At 39.2% G+C, this 22,472-nt stretch overlaps 1 protein-coding gene across 3 annotated transcripts in view; it reads right to left on the bottom strand.

Moving 5' to 3' along the window:
* LOC116911077 (complement component receptor 1-like protein) overlaps positions 1-18,706 on the bottom strand; it is a 30,608-nt gene extending 11,902 nt beyond the window's left edge. For 2 of the 3 annotated variants that reach the window (XM_032914860.1, XM_032914859.1), the window contains exons 1-5: positions 18,584-18,706; positions 10,738-11,136; positions 7,864-7,966; positions 6,522-6,607; positions 3,349-3,534 (exon numbers count right to left, since the gene is read on the bottom strand). In XM_032914860.1, coding sequence (XP_032770751.1) covers positions 3,349-3,534; positions 6,522-6,607; positions 7,864-7,966; positions 10,738-11,136; positions 18,584-18,641 — 832 coding nt within the window. In that variant the 5' untranslated portion in view covers positions 18,642-18,706. The remainder of the gene's footprint in view (positions 1-3,348; positions 3,535-6,521; positions 6,608-7,863; positions 7,967-10,737; positions 11,137-18,583) is intronic. The other variant, XM_032914861.1, reaches the window with a different exon arrangement.
* Positions 18,707-22,472: the final 3,766 nt, after the last annotated feature.

The following is a 22,472-nucleotide window of genomic DNA, read 5'->3' on the forward strand; positions in this document are numbered from 1 at the left end:
TATTTCATTTAATTCATACTTTAAATTGCTTTCTTTTTCATTCCAGCCATAAATACCGTCCTCAACACACTTAGTCATCAGAGAAATGCAAATCAAAACAACCCTGAGATACTACTCACACCAGTCAGAATGGCTAAGATCAAAAACTCAGGGGACAGCAGATGCTGTTGAGGATGTGAAGAAAGAGGAACACTCCATTGTTGGTGGGATTGCAAGCTCCTATAGCCACTCTGGAAATCAGTCTGAAGATTCCTCAGAAAAGTGGACATTGTATTACCTGAGGACCCAGCTATACCACTCCTGGGCATAACCCAAAAGATGCTCCAACATATAATAAAGACACATTCTCGATTCCATTCATAACAACCTTATTTATAATAGCCAGAAGCTGGAAAGAACCCAGATGCCCTTCAACAGAGGAATAGATACAGAAAATGTACATCTACACGATGGAATATTACTCAGCTATCAAAAACAATGACTACATGAAATTCATAGGCAAATGGATAGAACTAGAAAATATCCTGAGTGAGATAACCCAATCACACACACACAAAAAAGGTAAGCACTCACTGATAAGTGGATATTAGCCCAAAAGTTCGAACTACCCAAGATACAATCCACAGACCACATGAAGCTCAGGAAGAAGGACAACCAAAGTGTGGATGCTTCATTCCTTCTTAAAAGGGGGAACAAAAACATTCATAGGAGGAGATATGGAGGCAAAGTTTGGAGCAGAGACTAAAGGAACGGCCATTCGGAGCCTGCTCCACCTGGGGATCCAGCCCATATAAATAAAACTACCAAACCTAGACAATATTGATGAAGCCAAGAAGTGAATGCTGACAGGAGCCTGATATAGTTCTCTCCTGATAGGCTCAGCCAGAGCGTGACAAATACAGAGGCAAATGCTAGCACCAAATCATTGAACTCAGACCGGGGTCCTCACTGGAGGAATTATGGACAGGATCGAATGCTCTGAAGGAGCTTGCAACCCCATAAGAACAACAATACCAACCAACCAGAGTTCCCAGGGAATAAACCGCTACCCAAAGAGTACACATGGACTTACACATGGACTGACCCATGGCTCCAGCTCAATATGTAGCAGAGGATAGCCTTGTTGGGCACCAATGCGGGGAGAAGCCCTTGGTCCTGCCAAGGCTAGAAGTGTAGAGGAATATCACGGCGGGAGGTGGGAAGGGGGAGGTGGTTGGGGAAGGGGAACACCCTTATAGAAGGGGGAGGGGAATGGGATGAGAGCTTATGGATGGGAAACTGGAAAAGGGAGTAACATTTGATATGTAAATAAAAATATCCAATAAAATAAAATAAATAAATTAAAAAAAAAAAAAGGAACCCAGAAGCCAGCTGAATCTAAATCTTGTGACTGACAACAGGGTTATAACTGGTGTGCTAAACTGTTACACCAACTCTAAACCCCCACCACCTGTGGCACTAAGCAGACATCCCTAGGAGCACAAGAACCAGAACTTGCAGAGCACTTCTCACTTCTAGCTGCCATTTCTTTTGTTCTCATCCACAGGTAAGAAGAAAGGACAAACATTTGGGACGAAATCAGGCACTGATTTCACAGAAACATGGTATGCTAGATGTTTTAAAAAGAAAGAAATGGGTGAGTTCTGGATGCCCTGCTATTGGGTTCTATTGTCCTAAAATTTGTAATTGTTCTGGAATTTAAAGAAAAAAACAAAACATTGTGGGCGGCAGATTTCATAAATGATACATCTCCTAAAAATCAATCAAGATACCTGCTTTCTGTCCAGTCTTGCTTTCTACAGACCTAAAGAATTTCCTACCAATAATAATAGATTCCTAAACAATAACTATCACCAAGCACATTGTCACTGGCCACTGTGACCCCTGGGAGACATATCACTGAATCACAATATACTTATCCTGATTCTATTACTACAGACTCTACTAAAAGGACTAACCATGAACTTCCTAAAGAGTGCTATGTTTTGGATATGGAATGTTCCTCGTGCACATGTGCTACCCATCTTGGCCTCAAGGTCGACACTGCCAAGGACCAGCCTCAGCTTGGAGAGGGGTTCTGAGAGAAGTGGGGTTTGAGAGCAGCGAAACAAACCACTCAGAGTCAAGTCACAGGTCCAAGCTGGTGGCCTGTGTTCTGATATCAGGACTGCTTTCTCTATGTTCTGCTCAAGACAGTTCTCTCTTGCTATTCCAAAAATCCTCTGGATAGCTCATCTATGGCAGATCAAAGGCCCAGTTTTTGTTTTTTTTATTTATTTACAGATCACCTCATTCTTTACCACAGGTTTCCTTTAGATTATCCCATAAGTCAGCATGATGATCTCAGATCCCTTGATTCTTAGGAGACAGCAAACACTTTCTTTTTTAAACATTGCAAAAGAACTCAGAGATCAGCCTGCCTTTGTTAAGCACAGAAATTAAGCCTTCTGGGTGGGATCCTACCCTGAAATTAGCCTACCTGAGGCTAACCTTGCTCTGTCCCAGGCTGACCCTGAACTCAAGAATCTGCCTGCTCTTGTAAGCATGAATGAAAACTTAGCTGGGTGAGATCTCCTGGGATCACCAGTCCAAGTATCTTGTATCTCCTTCCTCAGTATTTTTCTGACAGCTTGGCTTATGGTGCAGCTACCTCTGTTCCTTTAGATCTGTGAAGATCATTACACAACTCATATTGTATCCTTATATTTTAAATAGCTGAGAAATTATGCTTTCGAACTGAGGAAAAGAAATCCCACCACCTCCTCTTAAATTTTTATTGGGGACCATGGTTGGATTGATTACTTAATTAACCAACGAGGCTAAAAAACACAAACATTGAACTTTTAATAAAGCTACTCATAAACATAGCCCTTCACAAAATAAATGACCTAAGCCACATGCTTTTACACTTTGTAGACAAAGAAAATGAATATGTGAAGGAACGGCAAGACACATGGGTCACTGAACCTGTATAAATTCTGGGAATATCATTAACAGATGTATGAGTAGGAAAGTGAAAATTGGTTAAAAAAAAAAAAAGTTTGCTTCAATGAAATAAAATACTTGTCTTATCACAGCCCCAGTTCTTGGTCTCGGGTCATTCAGGTTATATTCCTGTCTTTGTATGCAAAGAATATCCCTTCAGAAAAATCTTCCAAAAGACCCCTGCGGTCACACTTCAAGTAATTTTTTACTAATATTCCTATTTGTTAAATTTTGAGAGAGTGCATTCTCAGCTCCCTCATCACTACACATCACACCCCATCACAGTGGGCACAGGATACAGAGATGACTGGGCAGTCAGTGACCAGGCTGAGGAGGAGCTCCACCCCTCAACTTTGCACTTACTAGAGACACATTTGGGCAGAGGAGGATCCCAGCTGGCATCGGACTGGCACTGGCTCTGAGAACTGCCTTTTAGAGTATACCCATCCTTACATTCCAAGGCTACATTATCTCCATAGTAATAATCTTTTTTCATTTGCAACCCTTTCTGGAATCCACTCATATCCTGAGGGAGTTTACATATCACTTCTGCAATTAGAAAAATCACAAGGAAATTAGTATTTTGTGGTTAATTAAAAGTACTATTACAGAAACATCTGTAACCCCAGATTCTGCTCTTCACAAAATTGGGTATGTTTTCAGCAAAGATTAATTGTCACCCTCACAAATTTATTCTTTAAATTTTCTGACTTTTATTTGTGTACAGTAAGGGAACATGGGACACTTTGGATTACCAACTTGCAGCTGGAAATTTTTAGAAAGGTATGTCAGGAAACCATGTGCTAGCCCTTGGTCCATGTGAGCCACACCTAATAAAAAAATTACAATTTCATGCTACCTTTCTTGGTATATAACATATACTGGTATTTTGGCTATGGGGTAAATGTAAATGCTTCTGGCCTACTTGTATATATAGAACAAAGAAACTAGTAACTTGAGATTCTAATTTTATATACTATCTATTTAATTTCTTTTATTTCATTTAATTCATACTTTAAATTGCTTTCTTTTTCATTCCAGCCATAAATACCGTCCTCAACACACTTAGTCATCAGAGAAATGCAAATCAAAACAACCCTGAGATACTACTCACACCAGTCAGAATGGCTAAGATCAAAAACTCAGGGGACAGCAGATGCTGTTGAGGATGTGAAGAAAGAGGAACACTCCATTGTTGGTGGGATTGCAAGCTCCTATAGCCACTCTGGAAATCATTCTGAAGATTCCTCAGAAAAGTGGACATTGTATTACCTGAGGACCCAGCTATACCACTCCTGGGCATAACCCAAAAGATGCTCCAACATATAATAAAGACACATTCTCGATTCCATTCATAACAACCTTATTTATAATAGCCAGAAGCTGGAAAGAACCCAGATGCCCTTCAACAGAGGAATGGATACAGGAAATATGGTACATCTACACGATGGAATATTACTCAGCTATCAAAAACAATGACTTCATGAAATTCATAGGCAAATGGATGGAACTAGAAAATATCCTGAGTGAGATAACTCAATCACACACACATACACACACATACAAAAAAACAAACAAACAAAAAAAACAAAACAAAAATGGTAGGCACTCACTGATAAATAGATATTAGCCCAAAAGCTCAAATTACCCAAGATACAATCCACAGATCACATGAAGCTCAAAGTGTGAATGTTTCAGTCCTTTTTAAAAGGGGGAACAAAAATAATCATAGGAGATATGGAGGCAAAATTTGGAACAGAGACTGCCGGAATGGCCATTCAGAGCCTGCCCCACCTGGGGATCCAGCCCACATAAAACAGCTACCAAACCCAGACAATATTGGTGAAGCCAAGAAGTGAATGCTGACAGGAGCCTGATATAGTTCTCTCCTGAGAGGCTCAGTCAGATCCTGACAAATACACAGGGGGATGCTAGCAGCAAACCACTGAACTGAGAACAGGGTCCCCACTGGAGGAGTTAGAGAAAGGATTGAAGGAGCTGAAGGAGCTTACAACCCCATAAGAACAACAATACCAGCCGACCAGAGCTCCCAGGGACTAAACCGCTACCCAAAGAGTACACATGGACAGGCCCATGGCTTGTTGGGTTCTATTGTCCTTAAATTTTTAATTGTTCTGGAATTTAAAGAAAAAAACAAAATATTGTGGGCGGCAGATTTCATAAATGATACATCTCCTAAAAATGAATCAAGATAACTGCTTTTTGTCCAGTCTTGCTTTCTACAGACCTAAAGAATTTCCTACCAATAATAATAGATTCCTAAACAATAACTATCACCAAGCACAATGTCATTGGCCACTGTGACCCCTGGGAGACATATCACTGAATCACAATATACTTATCCTGATTCTATTACTACAGACTCTACTAAAAGGACTAACCATGAACTTCCTAAAGAGTGTTACGTTTTGGATATGGAATGTTCCTCAGTGCACATGTGGTACCCATCTTGGCCTCAAGGTCGACACTGCCAAGGACCAGCCTCAGCTTGGAGAGGGGTTCTGAGAGAAGCGGGGTTTGAGAGCAGCGGAACAAACCACTCAGAGTCAAGTCACGGGTCCAAGCTGGTGGCCTGTGTTCTGCTATCAGGACTGCTTTCTCTATGTTCTGCTCAAGACAGTTCTCTCTTGCTATTCCAAAAATCCTCTGGATAGCTCATCTATGGCAGATCAAAGGCCCAGTTTTTTTTTTAATTTATTTACATATCAACTCACTCTTTTCCACAGGTTTCCTTTAGATTATCCCCTGAGTCAGCATTATGATCTCAGATCCCTTGATTCTTAGGAGACAGCAAACACTTTCTTTTTTAAACATTGCAAAAGAACTCAGAGATCAGCCTGCCTTTGTTAAGCACAGAAATTAAGCCTTCTGGGTGGGATCCTACCCTGAAATTACCTTTTCTAACCACACCTGAGGCTAACCTTGCTCTGTCCCAGGCTGACCCTGAACTCAAGAATCTGCCTGCTCTTGTAAGCATGAATGAAAACTTAGCTGGGTGAGATCTCCTGGGATCACCAGTCCAAGTATCTTGTATCTCCTTCCTCAGTATTTTTCTGGCAGCTTGGCTTATAGTGCAGCTACTTCTGTTCCTTTAGATCTGTGAAGCTCATTACACAACTCATATTGTATCCTTGTATTTTAAATAGTTGAGAAAGTATATGTTTTCGAACTCATGTTTTCAGAGTTCTTTCCCACAGCTTTAAGTCCTGTCCTGAACTTCCCAGTGTTTATCATTGTGCTAAAGATATGGACACACCCCGGACTCCTGGACATACACTTTCTCTAATTAGGAAATATCACATATAATACAGAATTCAAAATGATCGATGCTAATCAAAGAGATTCTAAAGCAAGGAGATACTCACTTTGATTCAAAACAAAATTTTATTAGTGTAATCAATTTCTGTCACTATATCAGACTAGAATATAGAAAAAACACTATCAGGGAGGGTGTGGGTTAAAGTATAAAAAGTTAGGGTGAACAACTAGATTAAAGTCTTACTCTATATACTCACGTTCACACACAGGAACACTGCTATTCCAAATGCTTTCCACTCCATCAAGAACACAATGACTAGCAGAATTGCCTTTTAATTGATACCTAAGGAAGAAATGGGTAGTGGGCTGTAAAATGAATTCCCAGGTCTAGCCAAAAAAGCATCTGAGGATTTTAAGGATATGAAACCAGGAGATGGAAGGGATGTGTGGCTGTAAAGCCATTCAATTACCACAGCTTGTAGCAGGTGGGTAAAACAGAATTGCGAAGCAACGGGACTTGTATTTAACAACACTCCCAGCTGACACTGAAGGCAGTCAGGGCACAGCCAGACCCTGGACTCTAACTCAGACACCAGATCATACTGCAGGAAGAACGGTACCCAACTGTAAACCTACTCTGACAAGGTAACGCCTCGCCAACTCTAGCACTGAAGAAGCAGAGGTAACAGGCAGGATACAGAGACTGGTATCTCAGTACCTGTGGTTGTTGCTTACCTTAGAACGGCATGCTCAGCTACGGAAAAATATGTTTTTCTGGGTAACTCAGAGACGCAGATGACTTATTTAGTATAAGCATATGGCATATCAGAGACTTAAAATGTATTGTTTGTGGTGGGGGGGTTTGCTATTTTGTTTGTTTTGCCTTTTGAAGCATTGGGACTAGAGAGAAAATTGAAAGGGGAAAAAGCCAATTTTTGTAAGAAGTCATCCAAAATTCTCAAAGGATGTTAAACTCTTATGCTCTCCTAAATCTTTCATGTTCCTGGTATTTGGTGCCTGCCAAGAATTCTGTACAGCACTGAAGAGCAGATTCTGTGGTGTTCATGGCTGGTAGCTTCATAGAGGCTGCTGTCAAGCATGTTTATGGCTTCACCTAAAATGTCAGTATCAGTCAGCATTTCAGAGCTCGAAGCCAATTACTGATCAAGTATACGTAGTGGGTTTTTTAATCCTGCACCTTATTTTTTTTTTTTTTGTTTCTCCTATAAATTCTATTATTGAGGATTTTTTTCTGAAAATGACAGCTCAATGTATTGTTATTTACATAACTTTCTGTAATATATAATTTTTCTCAAAATTACTAGTGTTATTCTCTATTTAGAAAGTGAGTTTTTCACTTAGTAATTACCTATATATTTAAAACCAGTAGTTATATTTGTTTTTGAATCTGTCATTTAATAAACATTCCAGTTTTCCCTTCATATTTCATTTTATGAATTCTACCACTCATCAGTCTTTCCTATATACAATACTAGAAGTTGTGTCTTCTCCATGCCAACCTTCTCATAATGTGGACAAGTTCAGACTTGTTCCAACAGACTCATTAATGTCCAACAGACTAGGTCTGCTTGCACTCACCCTGTATTACAAACAAAGGTCACTTTGGCCCCGGGTTGAAGATTTTGTGGAACGGATACACGCCCATTAGGAAGCTCGTCCGGGAAAGCACCACAGGATTTCACTGGAGAAAAATAAAAAAGCCAAACAGAAATAACAGCAGTGTATGGTGAATAAAAACATAAGCCATATATGTCAAGCAAGATGGCAGCCTTGGGACCTGCACACGTCGGGGGCACAGGACTCTGCAATGCAGAGAATCAGCCCAAAGGACAGCGTGGCCTGGCTCACAACAGTAGAGCACTTTCTGCTTGGAGAAAACTGATCTTTCTTTGGGGGTATAATCCAAGTATTGGATTTTGGTGCAGCTGACATATTGAGGAGGAAAGAAAGTTTCAGGCATGGAAACAATTTTCTCTCAGTGGTAAACTGGATCACAGATGCTAAAGGATCACAACTACAGGTCTGTATGTGGGAAAAGAAAGAAGAAAGCAAAAACAGCCTGATTTACATATGTCAAAATGACTTTTCGGCCAAATGTAACTATGACTGTGACTATGGCCGATAAATCTTGAATTTACTATTTTATCTGTAAGGTGTACACTAGGGTTACAACCCTTCCAATATAGAGTTTTGTTTTGTTTTGTTTGTTTTTCGAGACAGGATTTCTTTGTGTAGCTTTGGATATCCTGGAATTAGCTGTGTAGAGCAAGCTGGCCTCTAACGCACAGAGATCCACTGGGATTAAATGTGTGAACCACTACTGCCTGGCTACACTTCCCATTTCTACGCACCCTACACAAAATGAAGATCGATGGTTTATTTTAGATTCCCATGCTACCTTTATAGAAAGGCATTACCAACGTTTAGTTTCACACTTTAGACTGTAAGAGGAATCTCAATGTTCTGACATATTTCCTAATGAACAACCACCATGGTGCTAACAAGTTTCTGTTCTGACCTCCTCTGAATCCTGCTTCACTGAGGACCTGGCCTAGGTGAGGAGATGCCTCTCTTTGCGGCCCTACAAAGCCAGTGCTATACAGTCATTGTTTTCACTCCATTCAGAAGATAGATGAACAAAACCTTTTTTAAAAATACTCCAGTTTCACTGAGCATACACCAGCTGATATGAGGCCCGGGACAGAGGGCTGTCTGGTCTGGTCTCAGTGAAAGAAGATGCACCTAACCCTCGAGAGGCTTGAGGCCCCAGGGAGGGTTATAGGATGAGGAACAGCCAGAGGGCAGACCAGGAGGGGATAATGACTGGACTGTAAAAAAACTTTACAAAAAAAAAAAAAAGCCCTCCAGTTTATCATAATGAAAGCATGCACTATATATGCAGTGTTCTAATAGGCCTGGGTCCAGCCTCTCTTTAAGCAATGTTTTTGAACTCAGAGAGTGAGGATATATGAGAGTCTTAGCACAACTGCATTAAGTTGCAAAAAGGGGAAAGCTCCCTCTGTCTCTGTCTCACACACATATACACATGTGCACATGTGTGTACACACACACACACACACACACACACTGCACAACAAAACAAATACCACAACAACAACAAAAACAATAACAATCCAAAACCTCATTTCAAGTCAATTCTCTAACCTTGAGATTTCTCCAGTTAAAAATGGGATACTGGTCTACAATAAATTATTTCCTTTGAGGGCTCATCTTTGATTACTAGATTATGCTGTTATATTTAAAGACTAGGCTGATTAAATTTATGTTGATTCCCACCTCGTGCTATATATTACCTTTTCACTGTTATGGGAAGAAGCATGAAAACTACAATTTCTTTGCTCTAGGGAAGTGGTTCCCAACCTTCCTAATGGTTGTGACACGTTAGTACAGTTGCTCATGCAGCGGTGACCCCCAGCCATAAAATTATCTTGGTTGCTACCTCAAAACTGTAATTTTGGTACTGTTATTGAATTACAACGCAAATACTGTTAGAGAAAGAGACTTGCCAAAGTGGTCTCAACCCACAGGTTAAAAAACAAAGCTCTAAGGGCTCTAATTAAGTTCTGCTACCTGGAAGCACATATATCAAACTGAGAGACAAGAGATGTGATAGAGACCTGTATGTATTCAGGAAAAGCTTCATTTGAGACAGCCTTGATGCCACGCAAGTGGGCAGTAGCTACTCAGATTCTAATAACACCAATGACCAGCAAGGACTGGCTCTATTCTGGAAGCACACCACACAGTCTGGCTGACAGAGAGTGACAGTGTCAAGCAGGGCAGGGCCAACTGTGTCCGCCCATTTCTATAGTAACAGTAGCTCCCTAATCCTTAGCAACACTGCTTTCCGCCTCTTACTCTTCCTGACCTAACATCTTTATAACCCATTTTCTACAGGAAAGCCTTTGTTCTTCGAAAAACCTGGCAGATAAGCAGACGTAGATTCTAATCTTCGCTCTGCAAGTTAGTATCTATATCATCTTGGAAAATTATCTAGCCTCTAAGCCTGAATATGGAAAAATAGTTAACTACTCCACAGCTTTGTTTTATAAATTAAATATGCATACGTTAAATGTAACTGCCCACGAATCACTCGCTTCATATCAGTAAATACATGCACAGCTGATATGCATATTAGGAACAGCTGATGGGAGCTGGACACTGCCACGCATGAAAAGAACTTCAGTGTATGAGAATTCCCAGGAGGTATCACAATCCTTGCTCACATTTAGCCCTGCTTCTCAATTTGAGTGGATGTGCTTATAAGGGTGCTTGAGCACCCACACAAACATATCCCTTCTTGATTTCATATTCCCTTCCAAGAAAATTTACTCATTCAACCTGTTCACTTTATTCCCTCATCCAGAACCAACCCTATCCCCAGTCCCAATTCCATGGCATTGCACACTTCGAAGCCCAGGTCAGACTTACCCTTGAAGCAGCTTGGTAACTGAGGCTCCCATCTGTTTAGGGATCGACAATACACACTGCTGTCTCCTTTCATCATAAAGCCATCCTGACATCTAAACTCCACCATATCCCTTAAGGAAAACAAGCTTTTGTTTTCAGACACTATGACTGCATTTTCAACATGGGGAGGAGTACATTTGTTGAGTTCAATGCACTGAGGAGGAGGGCCACTCCAGACTCCAACTTGACCATCGATGCTGGTACAGTGTAAGGAGGGCTCACCCACCAGGTTAAAGAGCTTCTTCCCTCTCGCATCAGTGTTGCACTGGTAGGTAACTACCATTCCATAATGAAAATCTTCTCTGTTAGGACTGAAGAAATCTCCATTGGGAATGCTTGGGGGTATCTCACAAGGAATTGCTAGGCAAAAAAAGCAGATTAAACCCAGTGAATCACTGAACTGAAAATAGTTACACTTATTATTTGCTTTTAATATTTACTGACTTGCAGGTGAACTTTAAAATGTTGCCGTTTAGATTCACACAGTAACATATGCTCTGACTTTCCTACTTATTTCCTATAAACTCATAAAGCTGACCTTTTCATGAAATAACCTTTTTCTGAAATAACTCTTGGATCATACTAGAAAGTTTATATTAGCTTCTAGATTTTTCTTCCTGTCTATAATTTCAAAATTTGTTGTTAACTGAAAGGAAGTATTTAAAAAATAATATTCACTAAGAAAAAATAAGAGGCAAATGAAACAGAAATGGATAGAAGTACAAAATACAATTGGAATATGCCTGCAAATACAAGAAAATTGGTGAAACTGTAGATTACTCTGCATTAAGCATTTTGAAAATGTAATGCCTAAGTGAAAATATAGACCATTAATATTCATGCAAAATATGTAAAGATAAATTTGACCAATAACTTAAGAGTACAACCCCACCAAATTCTGTCAATTTTCAAGTAATACATAATTCTAAATATAATTTCAAGTATTTTGAGACATGTAAAGGACAGAAACCTCAAATTAATATAAGATGAATTTTATGAACTAGTTTACAAAAACCCCTAACTATTCTTAAAATGAAAGTGATTTGTACTGGGCTACTGTTCCTTGGGGTGAGGGAGTCAAACCAGTAAGAGGGACGAGGAATCTATTGAGTTTGTGGTGGTCTTAACAAATCAAAGGATAAAAAAAGCTGGAGTCCAGGGCCTCCTACACAAGGAAGTTCTGGTAGTACCTTGGAAAGAACTGTAATCTTAGAATCAATGATGACTGACACTTACTTTACAAAGGTTGGAAATCTTCAAGTCCTGTAGATAGTCAAGAAAAATTAAAGTTCCTGAGATTGAATCAAAATAGTGTGATTTGGCCAGTGTCCAGGAGCCTCACAGAATAAAGAAAACTAAGAAGAGTGTGGGTAATTGCTGTGTTTTAAATATGGGTAATGTTCCCACAATGCAATGTACCAAAGGCTTGGTCTACTGATGGCAAGAGGGCAATAGGAGGAGGGGCCTCGGTGAGGGCGTGGCCTTAAGGAGAGGTGGGGCTCTTCCTCTCTGTGCTTTGGCTCATTAGCTTTTGTTATTCGTAGTTTTGGTCCTCCATGTGCTCCTGCTATGAGGTGCTACCTCAGCAGAGGCCCTGAGCTGTAGAACTGGACCCTCAAAACTGTAAGCTGAAATAAATACTTTATCATAGAAGCTAATTATCTCAATTGTATCACTATACTGATAAGCAACTGACTTCACTAATTTTGTGCCTGACTCCTTTAAGTTGACTCCTGTGCTCATCTCTTCACACAAGCATGGTTATCAATCAGCTTATTCCCCTTAACAGAAAAATCGTCCAAACCTTCAGTCACTTTCTCTCTGTAACTCAGTCTGATCTGTTGTTTTACCAGGACTCTAGCAGGCTGAATCACATAGGTACAGTATAGTAGGGGTGTAGCCACCAGGGCCCAGGATGCCAATTAAGGAAATAGTTAAAACGTACAAGAAGGACAGTTATTTAAAATGAACAAATAAAACAGAAAGGGTGGTCCACTGACCCCAAAGTTTGCCTTCTGAGTACTGGCAGAAGCTGCAGGTTTAAATAGAGTAAGAATTGGGACAAAAGGCAAGAGTTATTTACAGTCGAGCAGCCATGGTCCTACCTGTTCTAGGTACAGTCTCCTCTCATTGACCACTGTCTCAGCCCTGGCTTTACAAGATGGTCTGAAGAAGTCCTTACTGTGTGAGAGAGCAAGATGGTTCTCTGGAGATTACTTCTGTCTCGTGGATAGTCTCAGTGTCTGGCTAATCGTTTTATCCAGGTAAAGGGTAGGGTGGAAGGTGTCTGTACCTCACAATTTTACAGATTCAGAGTCTAACTAACAATTTGTCTAGCCATTCCTCACCCTCTTCTGTGGCATATTAACTTAACATAACCCTGGTTCCTACTAACAAAAGGCTAAGAATACCATCAGACAGCGTCTGAGGTCTATAGAAGTTTCTCTGCTTTGCTTCAAGCCCATCTACTTAATATTTCCACCAATGAATTTTAAAAGTGCCTTGATTAGAACTTTCCTTATTTTTTTTAATATAGAAACTTTTTGAGAGAAATTTCCTGAAAAGAAGCTGTATATGCAGAGACTGGTTCGATGACTAGAATTCCAGTACTGAAGAAATTGGAGTATTGCAAGTCCAGAGGCTAATTACCTAACTACTGTGGGCTCATTCTAGCCATCCAGAATATCCATTCTTTCCCTACTAACATCCTGTGGCTAACAGAAAGAAGCTTTCTGGAATCTATTAACTTAGCATTCCATTAGCTTCCACCAGCCCAAAAGCCAAGAATGTTATCAGATATCATCTTAGGTCAATAGAAAAGCTCTTCCCATCTCATTTTAACTCCCCATCTAACATACCCAACAATTTACTTTAAATTTGCCTTGATTTAATACTTTTTTTTTTCTGGAAAAATATAAAACTTCATGAAACTGCTTCCACACTGAAGCATGGAATTTGGCAAAATCTAAATCTCTTGTACTGGGCCATATATAGTCACTTAGAAATAGCTCCCAGATAAATTATCTCTTGCTCCCTTTAAAATAAGATCTGTAGCTTATGCATTGACAACTTCATCAAATGTTGCCATATTAGATCATGGAATTTGGGGCAACCAAAATCTGTGTTCCCCAGTCATGGCCATTCATGTTTGGCTCCAAAATAAACTCTCTTTTCTACTTTGAGAAGTTGTCTGTATTGTGCTATCAGGAGCATAACTTCTATCCCGTTTTTCCCCAAACCCAAGCTTAAATAAAATGATCTCCAGTAATCTGTCTCCTGGGTTTGTTTGTTTGTTTGTTTGTTTGTTTTAAATAAGCAGCAGTAGTAGCAGGAACTATGATATAAAGGAATGACACACTCACATGACATTACACAGAGAGACTGGAGGGATAAAATAAGCACAACACTGAAGAATAACTAAAACTTTCTAAGTCTGACAAAAGATATCACAGAATTGTAGATTCAAAAAGATGTATAAACTGGAACAACAATGTTCAAATAATTCTTCATCTAGACACATCACAAAGATATAAAATCTAATTCTACCATCCTGTATAACAGCCATGAAGCAAAGACAATAAATAAAAGGAACCAAAGGAGAAAATGTTTCAACAATGAAAGTTCCAGATTTATAAAATACAAAGGAATGCCAAAATAGTTCTTCAGGCCGAAGAACGAGAGTTTCATATAGAACTGATAGAGCCACAGCAAGGGGAGACGTTACCTAAAATAGCTGTGTGGGGGCAAAGTTTAACTCCTCACATTCAATGAGTAGATCAGAAACAAGATAGAAAGTATTTTGTTTTCTGCTTGCTCTAAGAGTACATGGGACACATGAAGTCACAGAGGTCTGTCTGTGTGAGAAGGCCAGAGAGAAACCTACGGGATGAATCTCTATTAGAATCCCAGTCAGTTAGCCAGGCAAACGTCCATTAGTTAGTGGGCTCAGTGAAAGCAGGTATGAATTCACACACGTGGAACTGTAAGATGTGGGGTCAGAAGAACTATTCAGTGTCTTTTATCTAGCTGTCCCATGGAAAAGTAGTCACCAGGGTGTGGCTATATGATTCAGATATCTATAACGACCACAACGAAGAAGCCAGAAAAAAGCAGAACAAGAATTCCCTTCAAAAATTACTAATTTACTACTTCTGGTATGAGGAAGCTATAAAGTACGTTCCAATCATCCATGGGGATACACTCCAAAACTGCTGGAGATGGCTGAAAATGCGGCTAGTATCAGGCACTATGATAATATTTAATCTATAAATTTCACACAGTAAAATTATACTAAATAGAAGAATGATAGCTACACTGTAGTAAGCTATATAAATATGGCATCTTTCACTAAAATCTTAATATGCTTTACTCATCTTCTTTCAGGATGTATAACTACTGAATGTCTGTATGACGAAATGAAGTGAATGGCCAATTGTCTAGCACTAGGCTGCTGTCTAAGAATTATTCGAACACAAGCACTAGATACCTAGAGTAGCCTGACAAATGGGTTGGCTACTGGATCTGCAGCATAAATAGATATACTGAAAAAGATCATTTCACCCTCAGTGGGATAGTGCTGAATGGAAAAAGACAGCCTAAGAGTTGGTCACACTCTTTACGATGATGCATAACTTAAAACTTAAAAATTATTTATTTCTAAAATTTTATATCTAATATGTTTTGGGTTGGTTGGTCATGGGTAACTTAAACCACGGACAGTAAACTGTGGCCAAATAAGGCTGTTATATTCGAAATGGATGCCAAGGCAGCATAATTCATTGCAAGATAACAATTTTTTTCCATAGAAATAATCCCATCGCTTGTGAAGCATGAAGAAGTAACATGAGAAAGAAATTGGTGGGAAGCAATGGAGTCACGCAGTTGCAGTTGTTTGTGGTACTGGGGACATGGGGAAGGCACAGTTTATCTTAGACAAGGGCACGCACTGTCTTTATAACAGACAGAATTTAGAGGTGCACGGTGATGACACATGACAGTAAGATACGCTGAAGAGGTGGAGGACAGATGACAGGTTAGTCTGAAGCTAGCCTGGGCTACACCTTTCAACAGCCGTATCAGTTTAAAAATAAAAAACTTAATGCTTTCTTATGTGTCCAAGGGTAGTACACTGAATTAAATATGTAAGATTTTAGCTATTGTGGGTTTGATTATAGAAACTAATACAATATTGTCTAACAAATGAAAAAAGAACAATACAGAGAAGATAATGTGACAAGGAGACAGAGAATGATGTCATAAACCATAAAAGTAGAAGAAAAAAAATAGATTCTCTCTCTTGGCTTCCAGAAGAAACCAAACATATTACTGATAACGTGACTTGAGCATTTTGACCATCAAACTAAAAGATAATAAATCCCTCTTCCTTAAGCTACCAAGTTTGCAATAACTTGTTATATGAACCTTAGAGAATGAATATATATACTTTATATACTCCCATCAGAAACTAAGAGAAAAATAGAGGAAAATAAAAATTTATTCTAAATCATTTTTCTAAATCACATTTATAAAAAATTACATAAAACCACTATCCAATCTTTTTAAGAACATTATCAAAATTGTCTCTATTCTGAGCCGTAAAATAGGACTCAGTATGTTTCAAAGTAAACCAGTAAAAAATGATAAATTGGAAAATCTCACAATGTTTAGAAATTAAGTATCACACTTGTAATTAGCCTATCTGTCAGACAACTTTTGTGCACAGTAGTAATAGACAAGAAAAACATGAAGGTAAATAAAACAGTTTGAACCGAATGTATAGATTTAAACATGCATCATAAAAAGTAAAAGTTTAAAACAAAATATCTTATTAGCCATGTCAATCAATTGAGCAGAGAAGTACGTAAAGTTGAGGTAAAAGCAAATGAAAGAAAGAAAATAACATGCAGGAATGAAAATTAAAAATAGACATACACTGGGAAACACACAACAAAGTTAAAGATGGCTTGTGAAAAGCTTAACAGAATTGATAGATCTCTGGCAAAACTGACCAAAGAAACAGATGTTATAACCAGTCTCTCAACTTTGTATCACTACAGAATCTATAGACATCGAAACGATAATGATAACTAAGAAGACATAAAAAGACATGAGTAAATGCCTTGAAAAACAAAACTTATCCTAAGTTAATTCAATAAGACATTAAATAAAATATGTTATTTTTAGTTATTATGAAAATAAAATCAGCAATTAAAAATGTAATAACCATAGTAACTTCCCCTCACTCAGATCTAGACAACTCTATTACTGAACCCACTGAAACATGTAAGCCAAAATAACATTATTATTATTAAACAAATTATTCTAGAGAACAGAAAATAATAATATCCAGAACATTTTATGAGGCAACAAAGCCTTGATGCCTAAACTGGACAGTGATACTAAAAGAAAAAAAAGCTAATTATAAGCTAGTATTTCTTGAAACATAGATGCAAATATCCTAAACAAAATTAGAAAACTGAATTCAGCAATTTTTAAACAGGGTGATACAATGACCAAAATGGGGTTTCACAAGCTCATTTCAAATATTAAATCAACTTTAAAATGCTAACATTAAAAGATATTAGCAATCACACATATATCTGAATACATACAAATATAGAAAATTATAATATATGACACATCAGAACCAAGATAGTTTTATTTTACAAATTCAGTTGGTTGGGCCCTTTAAAGTCAAGGTGACATATTAACAAGATGGAGGAAAAACAGATATGATTATTTTGTGTGTGTAGAATTATAATTAAAACACACAATAAGGGCAAATCTTTCAGCAAATTAGAAATTAAGGAGAATTTCCTTAATCAGAGAATATTGTTTTTAGTCTGATCATTTATCTGTTAAAGAGTGGTTTTGGACTGGACTCAGACTTGGAAGTAGAAGACAAGGACAGCCTATATCTTTTGGCAATCTGTTGCTGACATCACGGCATCTGTGTTGCGGGACACATGGAGCAATGAGACACTCAATCTTGGGTGCCTTGGCCCTAGGCCTCCTACCTTGCTCAGGAGCTTTCTGACAATGCATCAGCAGACATCATCATCTGCTTTAGAGATCGAAAGCTTCCAGATTCTGCTGCCTCTTTTGATCCCAACCACAGACACACAGTACTAACTGTCAGTCCAGGAATATCTTTCTCTCCTTTTTTATACAATACTCAAGCTGAGAACACTCAGAGTGGCCCTCTTCATGCATCCCAAACAGACTTGCACCCCTTCTCTCCAGTTATCCTTGATCTATAGCAAGAATGCCCAGTCACAACGTCTTTGTCCTTAGCACATGTAACCCTTTCACCACGGCATCAGCAGCTCCTTCAGTGGCCCCGCACCTCTCATAGAAAATCTCATACAAAATCTGTGTTCATTGTCCAGGAGGACAATATACTCATCACGAATGTTGCCTTATTTAAAAAACTGAAGCAAATGCTTTAAGATGACCTCTGAAAGTCTAATATTATCTCTTGTAGTCAACATGTACTGGAGGCTATAACAAATATATACACTAAAGACCCAAGGAAGCAAACATTTCAAAACTTGGTTAAGTTGATAGATAGCAAGAGTACACAGAAAGTTTAAAAAAAAAAAAAAAAAAGAAAGAAATGTGTCAATTGCTGGGTGCAGGGCCAAAATTTGCATGTCCAAGTCTGTAAATTTTCAAGTTTATGTCTGTAGTAGAGCACCTCCTAGCATGCATGAGACCCCGGGGTCAATCTCAGTCCTGCAGAAATTATATAATTCAAGAGAAATTTTAAAATACATCAATAAAAGTAATAGAAGAAAAACGAACTTACATTCACAAATAGGTGCCTCGGCATCCCAGGCAACGCTCTGATCAGAGATGATGCACATAGCAGAGGAGGAACCAATGAGGCGGTATCTACACACAGAGTAAAGAATATTAAGGAATAAGTAACCGTCTGCTCCAGTTGCCGATTCCCAGGGGTCACTATCGTAGAAGCTTCAGGATATTTTTCTTTCTTGTCAATGAAAAACTCATATCTTCTTTTGGGCCTTTTGATTTCCTTCTTCATTCCTTCCTAACTAAATCTTTTTATCATCTTACTACACAATCTGCAGTAAATTATAGTTATTTCCTATAAGTCTTATATTTAAAGACATTACAAGCGTCATGAAGGCAAAGGAAATGTCTTATGTATTTGTGTACATAATACAAATATGAATTCATTCACACTTTGTAAGCATTAATGTGAATACCTAGGTAAGGGAATGCTTTGTCAGCAAGATTCAGCAAAGAAACTCAAATCTGAAACAAGAGATGACTTCATACTTAAAACAGCAAAACTCAATGTCAGCAATACTCAATTAATGTTGGCAATACTCAGTTAATATGCTGCAAACTGTCTAGTATATCATAAAATTAAAACAATTCATGCTACACTTCACAGCAACTCATAACTACACATCATTCTGTACACACGACTGTAAGTGGTGTGTTTTAAATTTAAATTCCACCTGCTCCTCTTCCTATGAGAAAGAGACTTTTGTTTGTTTTGCTTTTTTGAGACAAGGTTTCTCTGTGTAGCCCCGGCTGTCCTCAAACTTGTTCTATAGTCCAATATGGCCTCAAACTCAGAGATCCTGCCCCTGCCTCCCAAGTGCTAGGATTAAAAGCTAGCACCACCATCACCTGGCAGAAAAGAAAAGACTTTTACACAATCTTATATATGTAGGCTTGTGTATTCACCACCATGTCAAGATCTACAAGACCCTTTCCTCTCCAAGTTGCTTTGGTCATGGTGTTTCATCGCAGCAACCGTACCCAGAACACACGGTGGGAGGGGGATATAATGTACAGCGTGAACATTAACATTAGTAATTACAACTGCTCTTTAAAAGACTTTATATTCAGAGGATAGTTAGGCTAGGCTCTTGTCTGCCAGCATAATAGAGAATCATTAATAATGTCAGGGATTGGTGACATCAAAGGGATGGGTTCTTACCTGGGCCAGTGATTTGGCCATTCCTCAGTCTCTGCTCCACCTTGTCCCTGCATTTCTTTTTAGACAGGTCAAATTTTGTGTTCAAAGTTTTGTGAGTGTTGGTGTCCTTATCCCGCCACTGGGGTCCTGCCTGGCTACAGGAGGTGGCCTCTCCAAGCTCCATGTTCCCATTGCATCGAGGCAAAGGTCAGCTGCATTGAATCCTAGGCGCCTCCTCCATCCCAGGACTCTGGGACTTCCTAGAGATTCCCCCACACACCCCTACCCTGGGGCAGATTTCATTCATTCTTTTGGCCCTCTGGTTCTCTCCCCTGTCTCTCCTGATACCTGATCCTGCGCCCTCATTCTCCTCACTCTCCCACCCACTGCCCTCTAACCAGCAGCTGACTGAAACAAAGCAGATACCAAGCAGCCCAACCTTGGACAGAGGTAGGCGACTCTTGTGTAACAGTTGGGGAAAAGATTGAAGACCCTGAGGGGATGGGAACCCCACAAGACCAACAGAGTCAACTAACCTGAACCCCTGAGTGATCTCAGAGACTGAGCCACCAACCAACGAACACACAGGTAGCAGATGTTCGCTCAGTCCCCATGTGGGTCCCCCAACAACTGGGGCAGAGACTCTCCCTAAAACTGTAGCCTGACTGTGGTATCTGTTCCCCCACAGGACTGCCTTATCTGGCCTCAGTGGGGAGAGAATACTCCCTAATCTGGCAGGGACTTGATGTGCCAGGGGTGAGGGCATACCCAGAGGGCCGTCCTCTCAGACGAGAGATGGAAAGGGGGGGATGGGAGGAGGGTCTCTGGGGGGGAATCAGGGGAGCAGCTTTTAGGATGGAAACAAACAAACAAAAAATCGAACATACCTCAGCCAAGATTACCCAGAAAAACAGAATTATCTAGCAAGTTATTGCCACTGAAACCATGACATATACCTAGTGAATTTATTGTTATTGAATAGCTTTTGATATTCCTGATATTATGAAGAGACAGAAACACATTAATCTCTTTCTGTATACTGCATGCATGGTAGTAGTCTAATATTTTACATGTCTTACAGAATGTCCTATGTACACTTGAGAAGAATGTATATTCTTGTTATTTGTGTTCTATTTATATCTGCTCCTTTTTTACTGAGTTCATTTGATGAATGATCTATTTATTGCTAAAAATGGAGTACTGAAGTCCTGTACTACTACAGTATTGCCGTCGATTTCATCCATCAATTCTGTTAACATTTGCTTTACATATTCACGTGCTCTGATGTGAATATGAATTTATAACTGTCACATCCCTATACTCAACTGACCATTTTAGTGTAGTGCCGCTAATTCCGAGCTTAATGACCATCACCAACATGAAGTACAAGTAATGCTGTAACCTATAAGATACCTTGTCCTGCAGAAATAAGCAAAAAACACCGCTCAGAGCTAGATCTGAGTAATAGTGAAAATTCTGTCAGCATTCATTTATGGAAGGAAAGAGAAAGGTCAGAAGACCCTTACCTGAGAATCCAGATACCAATCCCTCCTGCTTCAACTACATATAACTGTTAAGAGCTAGTAAGATTTACAGGAGGCGAAAGATTAACCGGGAGTTGGAATATTTCAGCAGTGTAGTTTTTCCTGAGTTATCTGTGCTAAGGGTGGGGCTTGAAGTTGCCTTTGAGACAACCATTCTCCTGCAAATAATCCTGAAAAATTCATTGATTCATCAAGCTAGACTTGGATAGAATCCTTTTTTTTTTTTTTTGGTCTGCCATTGCCTTACTTGTGTAAAAGCTGTTTTTCTACTTTATCCCAGAAAACGTTACACATCTACAATGCTATCTGTTGTGACAGCCTTTCACTTTGTCTAACAATGATCTCCCTGCCTTATTCCATTTGCCACTCTCATGGAACATCTTTTCCCTTCACTTGCTTTCAGATTATGTGTCTTTAAAGCTGTATCTTAAGTCTCTTTACAGGCAGCTGCATACTGCTTCATCTATTCAGCAACTCTATATATTTTTCCTATTACAGCATATGGCTAACTTTGTTTTAAAGCAAATTATAGATAAGTAAAGAATGACCCCTATTATTTTGTTTCCTGACTTTTTTCTACTTTGCTTCCATTCTTTCTCACTTATTTTCTTCCTCTGTAATTTGATGCTCCTTTGGCAGTGGTTATGTTTGGTAACTTTATCTTTGTATAACTAGTAAGGTTGACTTTGTGATTACTTCAAAGCTTACATAAAATACCTTAGAATAATAATAATTTTGAAGCCGATGATACCTTTAACTATGGTAGTATGAAGAGAAAAAGGGGAATAATGAAACAAGAAGGGCGAGTAGGGTAGGGAACTGGAGGGTAGAGTAAGAATGTAGGGAGGGATAACTGTCCTAGTCTGTGTCTCCACTGCCATGATAAAACAGTGATCAAAAGCAATATAAAGGGAAAGAAAGGAAACACATTCCCATGTTATAGCCCAGCACTGAGGGAAGTCAAGTCAGGTAGGAACCCAACCAGGACCTAAAGACAGGATTTAAAACAGAGGCTACAGATGAATGTTCCTTACACTGTCCTGTTCATTCTCAACCTTGTCTACACAACTCAGGACTAGCTGCCCAGGGGTGGTGGGCTGGACCCGCCACATCAATCATTAATCAAGTGAATACCCACAGACACACCCACAGGTCAAGCTAATGGAGCCAATTCCTCAACTGGGTGTCTCTGGTTC

The sequence above is a fragment of the Rattus rattus genome, chromosome 10, assembly GCF_011064425.1.
Source record: "Rattus rattus isolate New Zealand chromosome 10, Rrattus_CSIRO_v1, whole genome shotgun sequence".
Taxonomy (NCBI): Eukaryota; Metazoa; Chordata; class Mammalia; order Rodentia; family Muridae; genus Rattus; species Rattus rattus.